At 37.9% G+C, this 18090-nt stretch overlaps 1 protein-coding gene across 1 annotated transcript in view; it reads right to left on the reverse strand.

Annotated features, from left to right (window-relative positions):
- LOC113155459 (contactin-4) overlaps positions 1-18090 on the reverse strand; it is a 98507-nt gene that overhangs the window by 12587 nt on the left and 67830 nt on the right. The window contains exons 6-16 of the mRNA XM_026350221.1: positions 17107-17310; positions 16542-16644; positions 16181-16365; positions 12637-12779; positions 12357-12486; positions 11878-12028; positions 7356-7483; positions 6592-6764; positions 3846-3963; positions 1278-1436; positions 559-708 (exon numbers count right to left, since the gene is read on the reverse strand). Coding sequence (XP_026206006.1) covers positions 559-708; positions 1278-1436; positions 3846-3963; positions 6592-6764; positions 7356-7483; positions 11878-12028; positions 12357-12486; positions 12637-12779; positions 16181-16365; positions 16542-16644; positions 17107-17310 — 1644 coding nt within the window. The remainder of the gene's footprint in view (positions 1-558; positions 709-1277; positions 1437-3845; positions 3964-6591; positions 6765-7355; positions 7484-11877; positions 12029-12356; positions 12487-12636; positions 12780-16180; positions 16366-16541; positions 16645-17106; positions 17311-18090) is intronic.

An 18090-nucleotide genomic window follows, 5' to 3' on the forward strand; every position in this document is an offset into this window, starting at 1 on the left:
GAGGAGCTTCTTATTTACACGAAACAGGTTAATCACACAGCAAAGGAATCAGGTTGTTGTTGACAGTGGCATTACCACCCGTGTACAGCGCCGGCGTTGTTAGGCGAGCGCCGTATGTCAACCCCATGTGTGAGGCACAACAGGAAACTTGTCTCTTGTGATGCAACCAGCGGGATGGAATTACTCAGCTAACCAGCTCAAAATAGACACTTTCATGTCACTGCCACATAGCATGTCGGGAGAGGTCACATTTTCTGTTGATGCAGCCATTAATTAAGGATGTCACAAGTTCCAGAGTGCTAACACACACACACACACACACACACACACAGCTTGGTGTTGATACATACATGTTTGAAAGTGTGATTCAACTTCCACTTAGTTTGCATTTGACTGAGTAATGAAAGTCTTGGCACAAAAAAGGAACAACAGGCTTGAAATGAATAACATCACAGGGAGCACTGATGGAAAGTGAAACTAATCAAACAGTTAAATTACATTTTCCAAGTGGGACTGATTAATCTGTTTTGAATAGAAAAAAACAAATTGAGAGGATACCTGCTGCTTTGGTTCGAATCTGTTTTGATGGCATGCTGGGTTCTCCTACACCAACACTGTTGATTGCCACCACCCTGAATTCATAATCCACCCAGGGGTTCAAATCTTTCACTGTTGCATGCATCATCTGTCCAGGCACAGAATCAGGAACTAGGATTAAAGAGTTTAAAAATTAGATGTGTTTCTGTTTTCATTATTTTTTTCTATGTTTTACTATGGCAACATTTCACACATGCTGTTCATTACTGACTTCTTGCTAAAAGTACTAGTAGTAATAACTTCATGTGGTCTGAGAGGGCACTATTTTTCAGTTATCAGTGTATTCTTTTTCAAGATTTAGTTGCTGATCATGTCACAGGGTGCACACATTGTGTCCCATATACAGAAATATCTATTCTGTGTTACAAATACAACTCACAGAGAGAACAGCCTCCTAGTTGGTCATCACTGTTAATGTCTCACACTAACAGTGATAGAAGAAGTGCTCAGAACATTTATATACATAATAGCAGAAATACCATCATCATACCATCAGGTATCAGTGAGGTCTTGTATGATTGTACTTTATTTATTTTTATTAATCAGATTCCAAAAACTACATTTATCTAATTAAAGTAGTGGAGTAAAAGTATAATAGTAAATGCCCTTTGTTAGGTAGAGACTTTCCACCACTGCACAACACTAATTGAATATAAAAGGGACTGTGGTGCAGCTGTTACCTGTTCTCACAGTCTGCCAGCCTATAGAGAAAGGGGTCCGTGCCTGCACCATGTACATGGTAACAGGACTGTGGTTGTCAGGTCCAGAGCTCCAGGACAGCTGCACCGTGGCTTCAGTAATGTCAGTCACCACCAGGTCCTCAGGGGCACCAGGCGGTCCTGCAACACATAGAAACAATGGGATAGACACCTAAATTAGCCCCACAACACAACCACAGCCATGACAAATAAAACCACTTCAGGTTAGCTTCTTAGCTTCTTCCGTGGCAGTCAGAGACCCAGCCATAGTGATTCAAAACACAGCTAACAACCCCAAAGTCAGGGCTGGTGGAGGTATAATGGGCAATGTTGGGAGAGTCACTCTAATCAATACACAGAATTGTTCAGGTTAGACTGTGCACTGTATTAGTTTACGTCTAAAAAGCGGTAACTAGGGAATTTCAGTTTAATTTGAACTTAAATTATAGCAACTCCTGAATTTAAGTTCATCGAGATTGTTTCTAAATTCCCTGTTCATTAAAACTGTTCAACAATTTCGACTGAGAAGAACATTTAGAAATTGGCTTTATTTGGCTCTTGCACACATTGCTTCACGCAGAAAGGAAACAGAAAAAATTGTCCTTGTGGAGCATTGTTTCACAAACAAGGAGGAAAAATCTATACTTAACAATAACATGAGAGAACATTGTAATGACCAGAGATTTCAGGAAAAAAAAAATAAGGCTGAATTTTCATCTGGGATCCCAGTGAAATTAGGGAAATCAGCTACATGAGCTCAAACAAACAGGTCGGGACTTGGATAACTGACACGAGATTTTCTACTAAGCTCCACAAATCTACAAAAGTATCACTGAGCCCTCAGCGGGAATACCAGCTGCTGGAAGAAGATCAGTGAGTATCAACATTGCTTGGTTTCAGATTATGCACACAGAAACACACAATCCATATGTATAAGCTTGCACAATGTTCATGCCATGCTTTGTCAGTTCGACTGTTTTATTGTTCTACTGGTGCGTAGTTTTAAAAGTATTTGTCTGACTGGCTGAGGATATTGATTTGCCACCACACATCTCGTATTTATAATCCAAAATGTTTCTAATAAAACTGGCAACTAAGAAAATGTCACAATTATTAGATTATTATTAGATTGGGGGAGGGGGGCTCCATCACCATGGTTACAATAATACATATTTAATTAGGTTATGTAAAGATCATACTCATTATTAAATTAACAAAGCTTTTTGTGGCTTAAAAATAGGAAACAATCTGTGATCTGTCATGTCCCGTAATTTGTCCATCACGTGTCGTGTTTATGACTTTGCTAAAAGCCCTAATGCAGTCTGAAATCACCACTAGTGGTCACATAGAGCTGCACTATGTAACTTTTGACAATCAAGCTACCACTTGCATGAAACTTTGAATTAATCAACTTTACTTTACCCAGTGCCACAAAACCTACAAACAAAAAGGACTGGCCTGCTGTCATTGGTGGGTTTAGCATCACTCAAAAAACTTTAAAAGGAGTCTAACAGCATCTTTACACATTAATAAAAGTTTTGGTTTTTATTTCTATTACAGAAAAAAAAATTGAAAAAGTTCCATAGACTACTGGGGGTATGGTGTATCATGACACCAGTAAGCATTTTAGAATCAATACCACAAATGACAAAGCTGTGGAGCCAAATGTGAACGTGTTTGTATGTTTGCTTCCATTTACTAGAATGAATATTGAGGAGGACATACTGTATGTGGTATCAGTAAACAAGTCAAACCTCAAATTGTAGAAAACTATGTATATATAATGTGATAGGAATATGCATTACAGTTTGTTTATTTCATGCAATAACTTCATAAAGTGTTACAGTCTCCTCTTTACTTTACAAAGATCTGATGTTTTCATCAGCCACATTTTGTAGCCTCTCCGATCGTCAGAGCACAGTTCGGTGTTAAATATCACATGCTTCTTATAATATCTAATTGTTTTTCCATGACACTTTGGAAAACATTTTTTTTTTATTATTCCATATTGTTTTTTTGTAAATTTCCATCATTTAAACCCAGTTTTTATGCTTAAATTAATACATCACCCTGATGTACCCCAAATAAATGTCTGAAGTTACTTATGATACTAAAATTTCAACATTAAACATTGCAATCCACAGAAAATAAGGTGGTGAATTTGTTAAAGTATTACTCAAGAAGGGGGTTTTATTCTTGCATGAGGCTCTGATCTCTGGTCTCTGATGTTTTATATAGCCCTAAAGCTTCTGAGGTTACTTACTTGTATAAAGGAAAGCATAATGATCAAAGATCCCACGGGTTAAGAAGAAGAAGAATCATTCTTTAATTTCAAAAAGTTCATGGTTGTCAATGTGAAAGTCTATTTTCCTCACTGCATGAGAGCTAACATCTTGGTGATGTAGCTCTTTGTCTGACAACAGTGAGATCTGTGTGTCATAATGTGAAGAAACACAGATAGGTGCACACACAAACACACACACACCACCCCATATAGCAAGAGATGGAGAACCTCCATAGACAATGCTACAAAATGACAGGCAGGCATACCTCTGACAATTAAATCTGCTGCTGCTGAAACTGTGTCGACTTCAGTCTGCACCATACACACATACTTCCCAGAATGCTTCAGCTGAATGTTCCTCACCATCAGGTCACCTGCAAATCCCTGAGGACGAAGTCACAAACATACAGTAGGTAAGAACAACACAGAAAAGTAGTGGTAAACACATGCTGTAAATCCTCCACAAGACATGACAGTCTAGCAAAATAAATGAATTCTGTTTTATATTGTAAGGAGGGTTACACAAATGTGACTTGTGTTTTTACAAAAGCTTTTTCAGTCCCTTTGTATAAAAAAAGTGAAGGCGAGTTAAACAGCTGTTCACTGTGGAAATGTCAGCATTGTACACTGACTTCAGTGGGCCTGGTGCACTCAACCGGGGGGAGCATAAATCTTGTAATCACAATAATTTAGCCTTCTTTGTTCAGGGAGAAATTGATTGATTTGCTCGTACAGTGAGGCTGCCTCCAGGCTGGAGAAATGTCATCCCTGTTTACAGGTTCTCCCCTCAGACAGAAAACACAGTAACATCTGCTGGCATCTCGGAATTAAGTGTACACGGTTTCTGACACGAGGGCTTCAAGGCAAAACCCACCCTCAAACAGGAATTCCTTTAGTGCAGAGTAGTAGTTTCTCACACGATCAGTGTGAGCTATACTGTACTTAAAGCAATAGTTAGAGAATTTGGAAAATAAACGTATTAAGGTTGTAAGATTAATACTACTTTTGCATGTTTGGTGCCAGGAGGCAGGCAAGAGGCAATTAAAAGACATGCTTACCAGGACCTCAAAAGCTCAATAATTTAAGACATTGTAAAAAAAAAAAAACTTTGTAAAATGTGCTTTTATTTTAGCTGGAGCGTTAGATGAGAAGATATTACTCTCATATCTGCCTCTGAAGGTAACAAAATCTGCCTTTCAGTGTCTTTAAAGCTTGCTAATTAACACGCTATATCTTGTTTGTTTGAGAAACTTTCTGGAGTCTCGTTGGTTGCTGTACAACTTCTCCGACTCAAGAAATAGTGTGGTGCATAACATCTCCTCCAGCAAACTGCTGTTCTTACACCTTGGTTGCAGAGAGATTAAAGAAGATATAATGTGTTAATTAGTGCACTTTAGAAATACTAGTTGTTTGCCTCTGTATGCAACCTTTATGTGTTCTATGGCATCATAGTGGGATCCATTTTCTCACCTAACTCTGCAGATAGTTACATATACAGCAAACACACATATTCCCCAAAATGTCAAACTGTTCATCTAAAATGTTTTCTTGTTTATGGCTGTACACAAACATCAACATAGGCGACCAACAGCTGGGTCTAGTGACTTGTCAGAGTCTTGTTGTCCTGTAATCACCTAAGACAACCAAATGCTGTGTGGATGGACAACTGTTGTTTGTCAAAAAGCTGTGCACATGGCGGTGCAGTCAAATGGTGCTGTGCCATTTGACACACAGCTGTTGACAGCTGTAGTGCACACCAGAGGATTACAGTTTACAGGTTACAGCTGCCAGGGAGTTAATGTGATAGAATAAAATTACTACCGATATACTGTCAAGCATAAAAAAATACACTTTTAAAACTTTTGTTTTCTGCTGACTGAGTTTTAGATGTTTATTTTGAGCCCCCTGCTTAAGGCCAACTGCAGACTGGAACCCAGCACCATATTTCAAGCAAAGATATGAGATTGATAACTTATCAAACAGGAACAAGCAATATTAATAATAATTTTTCCCAAACACATTTCTCTAAGATTATGCACGTCTCTATTACATTATATCACACTATTATTAATATTTCTCTACAGTTGTATGCAAAGTTTTGGAACAATTTACATATTTGGCTGTTTTTTTTTTTTTTTTTGTTCTTTTTTTAGAATTAGCCGCTTCTCTGGTGTTTGGAATCTGCAGCCATAGTTAATCGATATTTACAGTTTGATAGATATTAGCCACACTTTTTGTAGCATCTAAAAATCGCTTTTGTCTAGGATTCTCTCACTCTTCTCTGTGTCCTTACAATGTTTTCTTTGCCAATAGCTGCAACATAAACAAAATAACACTCTTTTCCCTCCAAACATGCCGCACCTTTGCTGATTGTAGCCAATGAGTTCTATTTAAACTTTATCACTTTAAAGCACTTCATTGGAAAATGCATCAGACTGTATATGCTCGACTGCGTAGAGCTGATGTTGGATTTTATGGTGAGGATACATATAAACTTTTTTTTTTTGATCTGCCTTTCTCACCATCTTCAGTTCCAAAACTGCCATATCTGAATTACATTTGGGCCTATGGAGGTTCAATCTGAAATTCTTGTGGCCGTCCACAGCATTGTGGACATCAATAACTTTCACTTTCAGAGCCTTATACAGCTGCTTGGAGGAATCCACGCCTGCTGAGTGTTTGTCTGAGGTTTGTAGTGTCAGAGTATATATGAAGCTTTGAAACTGGCCCCAGCTGACATTTTCTAAGTACAATTGTTGAAACATCACAGTTAAGGGGAGTCAAAGGGTGCCTTTGCCTTTTGCACACAACTGAGGATGGAATAGCATTACAAAGTCTATTATCATATATTTCTCACTATCTGTCATAGAGATAAACTGGCAGAAAAGTGCCGCTCTCAGGAATTTCAATATCAGCTCTGGCTTTTTAAAAAATGATGTAGGTCAAATCCTCTGCACTGATTTTCTTTGCCTAAAATCACAGAGCACAAGTGTTTGCCCACATTATACATACCCCTCCAATCATTTCAAAGTGCTCCTGCCTGCTGAAATCAATGGCTTTGCCGTTGAAAAACCACTTGAAGATGGGGCTCAGAGATGAGTCACTGGACACCTCGCATGGCAACACAAGGCTTTGTCCCACAGTGGCGTCCAAACTCAAGGGTGTAACAATGATCTTGGTGGGTTCTACAGCATTACAATTAGAAACAGAAAGAAGACTCATTTGTTACTGTACAGAGCATTGTATCTCTATAAAATCCAGCCAAATGAAGAAGGCAGTAAAGCTTAATTTGCCCAGAACAGTGAGGCAGATACTGCTCTATCAGTGTAATTAAGTGACCTTAAATAACTTCACTTGGTAAGCGAATGCATTCCATAACTCAATAATGAATAATTAAGCACACTGCAATCACAATGTCAACTAGAAAGAAAAAAAGGAATCTCTCTTTATAATCACTTTTATTTAAAACCCAAATCTGAAAATACTACAGCGGCTCTTTTTTAAATTAAATGTCGGTGACAAAATATTCTTCACTCACAGCCACAGACTGTGGTGGTTTGCCCCACTGGGCTACATGAACAATAACTCACAGCTGACAAAACCATGGATGACTTATACGTCTGTCAAACAGCCAGGAACATAAAATGGCTATATATTTCATTATCAATTTCATGCTTGAGCTAGTATTTTTTTCCCCTTAACAAAAGTTTAAACCCTTGGCCTAGGACATACTGTACAGATGTGGAAACAGGTGGGAAAAAAAACATCAAAAATACCTTTTACCACCAGCATTCCTGTGCTGCTGGATGCTCCGAAGCGGTTTCTGGCCACACATGTGAACCTGCCTCCATCAGATTTGGAAATGTTGGTGATGCGCAGAGTCCCATCCTCCATGATAGTCTGTCTAAGGTGAGTGACAAAGTTGAAGCAGCCCAACTCTCATTTGCTTAGCAATGCTTCACCTGCTTCTTGAATGAAGAGTGATGATAACAATCAAATGAACTACCTCCAAGATGACATATGGTCTCACTTCTCAAGCCATTTTAACTTTTTTTTTACTCTCCATTTATTCCATTTTGAATGACAGCTTCAGAATCTATACCAAAAGTCTTCCTGCACGCCTCAGAAGATAACAATTATCTTAGGTGAAGCAGAACAGATTTGCTGTAGGGTCAGTGTGGTATTGACAACACAATAGCTTAAATGCACATATTAATTGGATACACAACAGGGCCACCAGAGCTGGGCAGTTTGGCCACAGCAAAAGGAGAGCAGCAAGGGAGCGAGGCAATTTACCTGCAGCCTTATCACTGTACGACACGCTCAGATAGCATCAACGTGCTCTAAGCCCGTTTCTGAAAAGTAATAACATGGAGAGGAACTCACAGTCTGATGAGAGCGCTTGAAAGAAACGTGACTGAAACAACAATTGCACACAGTGACCTTGTTGTACAGGTGTTACAGCTTGTGACTTATTTTTATTAACTGCTCACTAACTATGTCCCTTTGTTGTAAGATACAGTGTAAATCTAATTCTGTTTTCCTGCCTAAATGTGTGGAAATTATATTTGGAATCTAGGCTGTAAGTCTGAGTTAAAATATAGATATAGTGAATATTATTTTGAAGCAAAAAACAAAGCAATACCTAAATCACCAATGTAAAAAATAATAATTCCCTGAACACACCAACTAGTCAAATTTTATTCCTTTTGAGCCATTCAGAGGTCAGTTTACTCTGCTTGGGAAGGGGTATTAACTCCAAATAAATGTTTAGACTAATAATGTTAAAAAAGTCAGCCCAGACTAGTGTCTGCAGGTGTTCCTTTTAAGTTTCTTTTTTGAGTAATAATTGAATGTAAATTAGTTTATTGACAAATGTTCTGGACCATAATGAATGGACTTTGGTAAGAACGTAAATCAACAGTTACAATGAGGGAGGCAAAACAAGCGGAAAAAAAAAACTGTACCAAGTAGAAATTACACCTTTGTTCATAGAATTTTGCAGTCTACCATGGAAAAGTTGTTTTGCTGCTTCATATCCGAACAGACAGCTTGGAAAACATGTAAACATATGCATAAATGAGGCAGATGATGCTCTCCTGTTCTGACCTTTGGATTCAGTAAATCAAACAGAAATGCTCAGAGCAGCCAGCTCAAAAATCAAACAATTTCCCATTTGGCTCCCAAGAATAAATATGTATTCACCCGGGCCAAGCTGAGACCCAGAGAGCATGTCTGACACAGGGTGCTTTGCGCTGATTTATTGACAAAAATATCAAACGCTGAGTGATGGAGGCGCACTGAGAACATGACCTGAGGGGCAATGAGCTGCAAAACAAACAGAAACGTAAAGAACTATCTGCTTTGTAGACAAACTCCGCTCCTTACAGTGAATTGCTATTCTTGTCTAAATGCGCTGCCTGAGTAAGGCCTAGGTAATTTTCTTCTCTTTTCTCATGAATTGCGCATGGAAAGTATGAGAACTAATCAATCCCACTGCTCACATGTCGTAGCAGGTTCAGTGAGTAACACAAATGCCAGGAATTGATCTGAGTATGAGCACAAAAACAGAAAAGAAAAGAAAATAATAGAAAAGAAAAGAAAAGAAAAGAAAAGAAAAGAAAAGAAAAGAAAAGAAAAGAAAAAAATGAGAAAAGGAAAAAGCAACAGCAAGAAAGCAGCTATACACGTTTCATAGTTTCACATAAGCAGCAAGCAATTTAAAACTACCAAATTAGAGTCAGCATATGCCACAGTAATAAATAGGTACATTAACTTTGCCAATGAAATTCTATTTAATATTTAAACTAATGTAATTATTTTTTTCTTTAGTTAAACCCTTTTTTCCGTTTGAAGTTATAAAGCAAGCAAATGCTGGTGAGCTATGTACTCTGTTCCTGTATTAGATAAATGATAATAAATTAATTAATAGTAAAGAAAAAATGTTGGTGCAAATTCCTGTGCCCTGGATACAGCTTTTTAAAGCACAGATTTTTTTTCTAGTGAAGGAAATTTCTCCAATGCAGTAGGAACTTTTCTCAGCAGATTCCAATGCTCAACTCAATTTTCCAGAGAGAAGATTGAGAAAAATTACATCTAGTTCAATTACGGCAAAACTACTGTAACTATGTTCACCAAAATATACCTTCCAGGGGTGACAACTTTGAAACTCTCCAATATAAACTTTGCAGGAGCTCAGTGTTCTTTTTGAGGTTTTATAAGAATGTGTTTTTAGGTTGAAGGGTTAAGCCTCAAAGGTCTGAGAAAACAACTTATGTGTAGAGTAGATGAAGAGGTCACCATACATGAGAAAGTCCCATCTGATTCCTTGAGTTATTAAATGAGAAGATGAATCCAGTTTCTTCCACTGGAATGCACAGTTAAAAGTAATTCAGTGCTACATGATTCTGTAAGGTAATAGTTTCTAAGAACAATACAGAAAACAAAATACAGATTTAAATATGAACTATTTTAAAATTACACAACTGAGTACTATGCATAATAATATTTTGAATTCTGACATTTATGAAAGTTGGTTTTCTATTTAAGAAAATAGAATTTTTCTATATAACAAATATTACTTTCAAAAATATAATATTGGGTATAATAATAATTTGTTCCCTAAAAACAATTTACAGTGATAATGCTATCAAAAATTTTGAAAACAATGGGTCAGCTTATCTTTTCAAGCTTGTGGCCCTCAATTTTGTCAGCTAAATTATAACTCTCTCTCGCTCTCTCTGCTGTAGTTAGCAAATTACACTGATTTTGGCTCCATGGATTGGTGTACAACCTTTGGATACCTATGAATGACCTTCTGTTGGTGGCTGGTGGTGTCATTGTTTTCACCCTAGACGACAGGTTGGGGATGATGGTGGCTGAATGTCCAGGTCATTTACTGCCGTCAGTGAGGTACATTGTTTAACTCTGTATAACTATAACATAGCATGTGTTTTCATTTATTGGTAGCATGTATTTATTTATTTATTTATATATGCATATCTGCATATTGATTTGAAAACAAGATACCTGTAAAATATGCACTTGATGGGTAGCATGCTAAAAGACAGCAGGTAAGGCTAACAGCTCCCACAGAAACAGCTTGTATATGAGTATTATAGTCAGTATAGAGGAAGAATGCTGTTATTCTATTTTAATATAACCCAGATTGGCTTCTTACCTCAAGAAGTGCAAATTGGCCAACAGGTACAAGTTTCAGAAGGAGCAGACTACACTGTACTTCCTGCCCCTTTTTTTTTTTTTTCTCTCTGTGGAAAGTTGCTCTAAATCACTAAAGTTTCCGTCTAAATTGAACAAGAAGGCAAAGCTCTCAGAGAAAATTGATGCTATTAAATAAATTGTATGAGATGAGATTGACAAGGCCTTTTTTATAGAGCTTTCCCCCAAAAAATACCTACAGGCTCTGATAATATGTCACTGGGCTAAAATAGTGACATCAGCATCAGAAGATGTAAAAAATCTGTGAAAAAAGCTGGGGCATCTCTAACAGGTCTGACTCACAATGCTAAAAGTGGACTAAAGTGATTTTTCTGATTGTTGACAATTGGTACTAAGTTATCTTTGAACTATTTGAGTTTCTTTATTTTCTAGACTTTTCTAACCATCCTCACTCCTATTTTTCTGAACCTACATGAACATTTACCTCCATCCATGTCAGCTGGGCATTTGATGAAAGAAGCTCTCATACTGTGCTTGAACTCTGCTGGTTCTTATTGTGTGTATTAGTCTGCGAAAGCCGAGTGCAACAACAAATTGTTTCTTTTAGCTCATAGATGTTGCCTCAGACCTTAAATCATGACATGGTGTGGCCTGTCATAGAGCCCGAGGATGTAAGCAGATTGTTTTTCTCTGTGGTTTTCACACAGAGAGCGCCCCTACAGGATATCTGTTCTTTGTTCAGCACCGAGGAGCTGTGAAACTGTGGGATGGCAAATGCTTCGAAGTTTAAGACATTTTATACTGTTCTTTATCTCTTGCCTTATAAAACTGATTTCTCTGGGTCAGGGCCTTTTTCTTACATCCTTTAAAAGACATCAGACAGCACTACTGTGTGTCAGGAGAAAACTGACATGTCTACATGAAAAATAAGATGTCTATATAAAAAACAACTATCTTGGACCAATTAAGGCTGTTTTACGCAACAATGACCTCCAAAGTCCCCTTGAGCACAGGCATAAATAACAATGAGTCCTCGAAATGAGCATGACCACATGAACAAACCCTTTAACAGATGCCATCAGTGGCATGAGCAGTGGTGCATAAAGCACAATAGCCTACCTCTTGGTGTCCTTCAGGAGTTCACCCCCTCTAAACCAAGAGATTGTAGCCCTGGGGGAAGCGTGTGGGCGACACTCTAAGACCACCTCACCCCCCCTCTGGATCACTGTGGACTTCTTCACGGGCCGTCGGGTGAAGTCAGGTGGGGAGGCTGAGGAACAGACCCATGTTAAGGCCATTTGTCTTGCTTTGTAGAGGGGCAACAGCTGCACATCAGCCAAAATGTCAAGTGCATCACCAGCAATTACGGAAATTATATTTTCACCATGCAGACTGGTTTATTGTATGAAATAATTATGGAAATGAAAGAGCAAGGCCATGGCTCAGTGAAGAGCCAGTTCAGCCTGTTTTATTTATTTATTTATGCTCAGATACAAAGCACTTTAATTCCTCTGGCAACACAATGTCCATAAAGTAGAGTTTATCTCTGCCTCTAGTTCAATTCATGGTAAATAATACAACACAAATAAAGTACTTACCTACAACCTTGAGCTCAGCGCTGGCATAGATAGCTCCGTGTTCGTTCTCTGACACACACTGATACATCCCAGCATCCAACAGACTAATCCTTGATATGGTCAATGTACCACCTTCCACATGGTTCCTCCCCTGTAAATCAAGCCAGTTGTTGTGTGTTGTTGGATAACATTTTTACTGATTTGTTTTTTTTCTCATCAATCACTAGTTCTCTAGGTGATTTATGCTGTATTTTTTCAATAAAAGTGCATTTTTATGCATAAAAACATTGGAACATCTTACCTCTGCTGATAGCAGCTCGCCATTCTTTAACCACCTGTATGTAGGCCTAGGCTTACCAACAGCTTTACACTCCCACTGAAGGTTTGCTCCTATTGCCATTTCAGCATCTTTCAGTGTCTGGGCCCAGTGCAGATGTTCAACATCTGTTAAAAAGATCATATTCATAGACACAAAAACTGGAAAGATTTTATATACAGTACAGCATTTACAGTATCTTTAATATATATTATCAATCTGTCACAGCTATATTTAAATCTATGCAAATGAGTTTAATTATATTTAAAACTGCAATGTGAAGCTAAATACAGACATATCAGTCTTTTTGGAGTTTATTCCCCAAAGGGTGGTGTGTAAAGAGTAGAGAAGTTAATTTTTTCAGTATTGGTTTTCACATTTCACAGTAGATTTCTCTTTCATTTTCACCATGAGGCTGGTTTTGCAGGTCTTCAGGTAAGACATACTGTACATACATAGAAGCCCACATCAAATTTTCAATACGTGTTCTTTTCTACTTAAGATCACAGTCCGCATGTAATTAGCTCCTAATTTACTATGGCAGCGGCTTATTATACAATCTGTGTCTGGGCCTGACCTGCAGGTGCATAGAGCAGCAGACACAGTAGAGTTCAGTGGGACTAGAGGTTACCAGGTTCAAAAAATATATGAAAATATTGGTAACAAGACTCTAAAATTCCCCTTTATTCTATTAATTTAGCTGCAGTTCTACTCCACTGGAGTAAAGATTTATATTATTCTGTTGGCCTTTTTGTTTTATTAAAGCATTAGGGGGGAAAAAACAAAAAGGCAGAGGAAATATAACTCGCATAGAACTCTTGCCCTACAATCAGAGTTGAGAAAGTTCAGAGAGAGAAAGAGAGATGAGAAGAGACATCAGCAGAAACAGCAGGAAGGGACGTGGGTGGGACTGATGTTGATACTGATGCAGTGCAAGACTTAAATGTAGTCAAATTCAAACTCTAAATGTCTGACAATTTAGAGTTCAAGTTTAATTAGTACAATAGCATATATCTTTCCCATTTTCCCATTGTTTAGTCATTATAATAACTCAGTGTTTTTTTTTTCAAATAATCCATTTTAGTTATGTAGCTTCTTTTTCTTTTTTCCTTTTATTTTAGTTTAGTTAGTTACTGACGTATTTTCTGAGACAATATTTTTATTTGCGAATAACACAAATATAAAAAGAACTTGTGCCTTGACTGTAGATTATGTTTAACTCAGTCTATGCTTAATACATCTAATTTATTGTCATCATAAATAATGGTATTTATATGCGCTGGAAAATAGAAGCAGCAGCTCACTACTTGTATAAACAGATGCATGAGATAAAAAATAGTGTATCATATCATATCATATAATGTATCATTACATGCATGAAATCATCATAATTCATGTACCTTTACAATAGAGTGTTACCAGTTAAAAGATTAAATAAGTACTTCCTGGAACAGTCTTGTTACAATGCACTGACAGTTTGTCTAAATTGTGAACTGTAAATTGTTTATTTCAGTAGAGATATGAACATTAGCATAAGTGATAACACTGGAACTTCAATGTAACATTACCTATTGAATGAAGAATGTCACACTGCAGACCTTTAAGTTCTGCTGTCAGTGGTCAGCAGAAAATAACAGACTCAATTCAACAGATTCTCGCAGATTTTGCAAATCTGCCATTTAACAAATCTGTTCATAAGCCTATGACTCATAAGGCTTAATATCTATTGTCTAGATTTTATTATTACTGTTTTACTGTATCTGTTATCACCAACCACAGTCAAATTGGTTGTACATAGTTTTTGATGCATCTGGACTAATGCCTGCAATGTTGTCCACTACAGCTAACTGTGATCTAAAGAAGTTTGAGAAAGATCAGCACTGAGCCACATGTTTTTGTGCTGAACTGATGGTTGAGATGAAAGAACACACGCTTTACACAAACCATTTTTGATTTAAGGAATATAGGTCATAGATCTTGAAACTAACTTTGCTGATACAAGGCTCTTATGCAGTGGTTTATGACAAGATATTAGCCTAAATTTCAAGAATGGATAATTATAGGCATTTGACTGCAGTGTGTACTGCTAGTTATATTGCAAATTGGTACTCTATATTGTTTTATTTGATTCAGTCAGCTATTTTATCTAAATATCTACATTAAGTATATAATATTAGATTAATTTAGTCATGATTCAGGTAAACAAACAAAAAAAAAACAGTTGTATTCTTTTTTCTCCATGTGCCTCAGGAAGAGTAACTGTTGCGTTGGTAACAGCTAATGAAGATCTAATGAAATAAACAAAAAATCAATCTTAGGGTAATTATGGAGTCTGAGTGAAGCTTTGATAACCACATCAAGTCAATAACCAAGTCTGAAGACTTAAAAATAGCAACAGTCATTTGGGCAGGATTCAAGTCTATACTCACAACTCCTGTCTTCAGCAGGTTCAACTGCTCTATTGGTCTTCTATAAGATTCCTCTGCTTCTGCTGAGTCCCAGCAAAGGCAACAAAAACTCTCTCTTTAAGTAAAGTCTGAATTACTTGTGCTGGTCTTTAAATTATTATTAATAATTAAAGACAGAATACAGGTCTAACTGTCATTTTCCATGTGAACTTCCCTGCCTCCCTGGCATCTGCCTGTTTAGGGCTCCCAGAGTCCCAATAAAATACAAAGACGCAACATTTAGTTACTTTGCACCACAGAGCTGGAACAAAGTTTGTGTTGTTTATTTTATGTTTCTCTGATGCGTTTGACTAAACCTTAAGCTCTAATCAGTTTAACCTTTTTTTCATTTTTTTTAAAATGTTTTTTCTCTTTTTAAATTGTGTTTTATACATAATTTTGTATCTGTTATTAATACCACCTTGAATAGCATGAAAGCACTAGTCCTGTCTTTCCATGGCTTTACGTCAACAGCCATTTAGGATTCACATTTTGTGCTATTAATATCAAACTAGTTGCCTAAGAATCAAAACAGCATGTATGAAAGTTCGACATAAAACCAAAACTCTTACAACTAATTTATAGACGATCTTTTTTTTCTCAGTTCCTTATTAACACATACAACAGACAAAAACAGACTCTCCCTATTCTCTCTGCCAAAGGAAGTCAGTTGTGAATATTCAGTGATGTAGACATTTTTCTCCCAAGACATACAAATGACTTATTTCAAAGCTTGCAGTTTGGCAGCTGGCTTCTTTTGATTCTATGGAGGTGGTAGATCTATCCTGACATATGTATGAGTAATCTAATTTTCTCCTTGTTTAAAAGAAACCAAGGGGAGATCTTTAATGTGATGATCACAAAGAAGAAATGATAATGAGCACAATTGAAGACTAGATTATCCGTGGTGCTGTAAAGCTGTTTCATAGTGAGAAAATTACTTTGGATAGAAGAAATAATAAAACACTAAATACTATGTATCTTGCAACAAACTCAATAAATATGGGCAAATGTTAGATATCACATAGTACCGATTCAGCAGCAAAAGATTCAGGAAAGGAGACAAGCTGCACAGTTCTTACTGTGGAAGATGAGTTGCCCTCTGGCAACATTTCTTCCTCTGCTGTTTTCGGCTACACATTCGTACACACCAGCATCCTCCGGCCGAAAATATGGAATTTCCAGAACCCCACTGGAGTGGTTGATCTTGATCTTGCCGGGAAGCGGGTTTCCATCCGCTCTTCTCCATGAGATGGAAGGCACAGGGCTGCAGAGGTCACACACAAAAGGTCACGCTCCTGCTCACACCAGCACCAGAAAGGCTGCTGCCATGTTTGTTTGTCAGCTTGTTTGTTTTAATAGAGAATGTCTAGCCTCTTCATAAAATCTGACAGTGTGCTGTGAGGGGTAGAGGTGCACAGTGCTAATGTGTCTGACACTTACTTTCCTAAGGCAAAGCACTCCAGCTTCACTGATGATCCTTTAGAGATGTGAAGGGTGTCAGAAAACTGCACCTCGATCTTTGGCTCATATTCACCCATCACTGCTGAATGAAGGGTAAAAGCAAATGCCATCAGTCAAAATACAAAATACTGACATATAGTTTCATGTAGTTCATGGCATGGATGACACTGGCAGAGTGTGAATGTTGATTGTTGATTCTGCTTGAGCTCAAATCTGAAGTGGCGCACATAAACACTTCTAATGCAGTTTAGTATGTGTGGCATGCTCCTTGCTGTGCTTGTGTGCCTCCATGCATTTTTGTCAGTGCAGACTACAGTTCTGGTTATGTAAATATGTGTGTTCATGCATACACAGCTTCTCGCATTTATAGTTCGGATGCTTTGGGATGGTGCAAAAAACTCCTCTTGTAAGCAAAAGCAAAAAATAAAAACAGTGTCACGCTCAAGACAAGCGATTTATCTCCCAGGCATGCCCTTGCTCCGACAGTTTCAGTTCGGTGTGCAAGATAACCAGGAGGCAGCGGGGGCGAACCGTGGATGCTTACCGTCTCTCCGCACCACCACGGGGGTTGGAGAGCTGAACACTGTGGCGTTGGTCATTATGTTTCTCACTGCACACGTGTAGTTCCCCGCGTCTGAGGCTTCAACTTTGGCTATGTACAAGTTGCCAGTCCTCTGAGAGATGAAACGACGGGCGTCCTGTTGCAGGAAGCTGCTCTGTCCATTGAAAACCCATGAATATTTGATCTCTAAAAAGAAAAATCAAATAAAAGACTATATTATAAATTGTGGATATTGAGACATAAAAGAGATAGACTTTCCAGTGAGGTTTCCAAAATTGACAGGGACATTGAGATATGCAATATACTGTACACTGGTCATCCAAAAAAAAAGTCACCTACTGGATTTGACTAAGCTAATAGGTAAGAGCCTCCCATTGGATAATTACTGCATGGATGATTATGTTTCAGCTGGCAACAAGTTATTTAACCCTAACTGATGCAGTGAGTAGCTTCTCATTTCTTAAACAACCATGTAGAAAGACACTGTGGTCGAGGAAAAGATGTTAATCACACCTCCCACCAGCTGGGGCAGTGTCCCCAGAAGCCTTTTTGTATTTTGTTTCCTGTTTTGTGTCTCTCCCTTCCAGTGGCATGGCTCAGCTGGCATTAGTGGTTTCAGGTGTGTTGGATTTAGCAGGTTGTTTTGTGTATGCTCGTCTCTGTCTTTGTATTTAAGTTATTGTCTGTCCAGTTAGTCTTTGCTAGTGTGTCTTCCTAGTGTCTCTCCAACTAGGTCCTCTAGTTAGCACATTTGTAACAGTTTCAGAAGGTTCAAATTATTGGCATGCACCAAGAAAAAAAACATTTAAGGAGATTGCTGAAACTACTCAAACTGGGTTAAGATCTGTCCGGTGGAAGAAGGTCATGTGGTCTGATGAGTCCAGATTTACCCTGTTTCAGAGTGATGGGCCCATCCGGGTATGAGGAGAGGCGAGTGAAATGATACACCCATCATGTCTAGTGCTT

This window comes from Anabas testudineus, chromosome 5 (genome assembly GCF_900324465.2).
Source record: "Anabas testudineus chromosome 5, fAnaTes1.2, whole genome shotgun sequence".
Classification (NCBI taxonomy): Eukaryota; Metazoa; Chordata; class Actinopteri; order Anabantiformes; family Anabantidae; genus Anabas; species Anabas testudineus.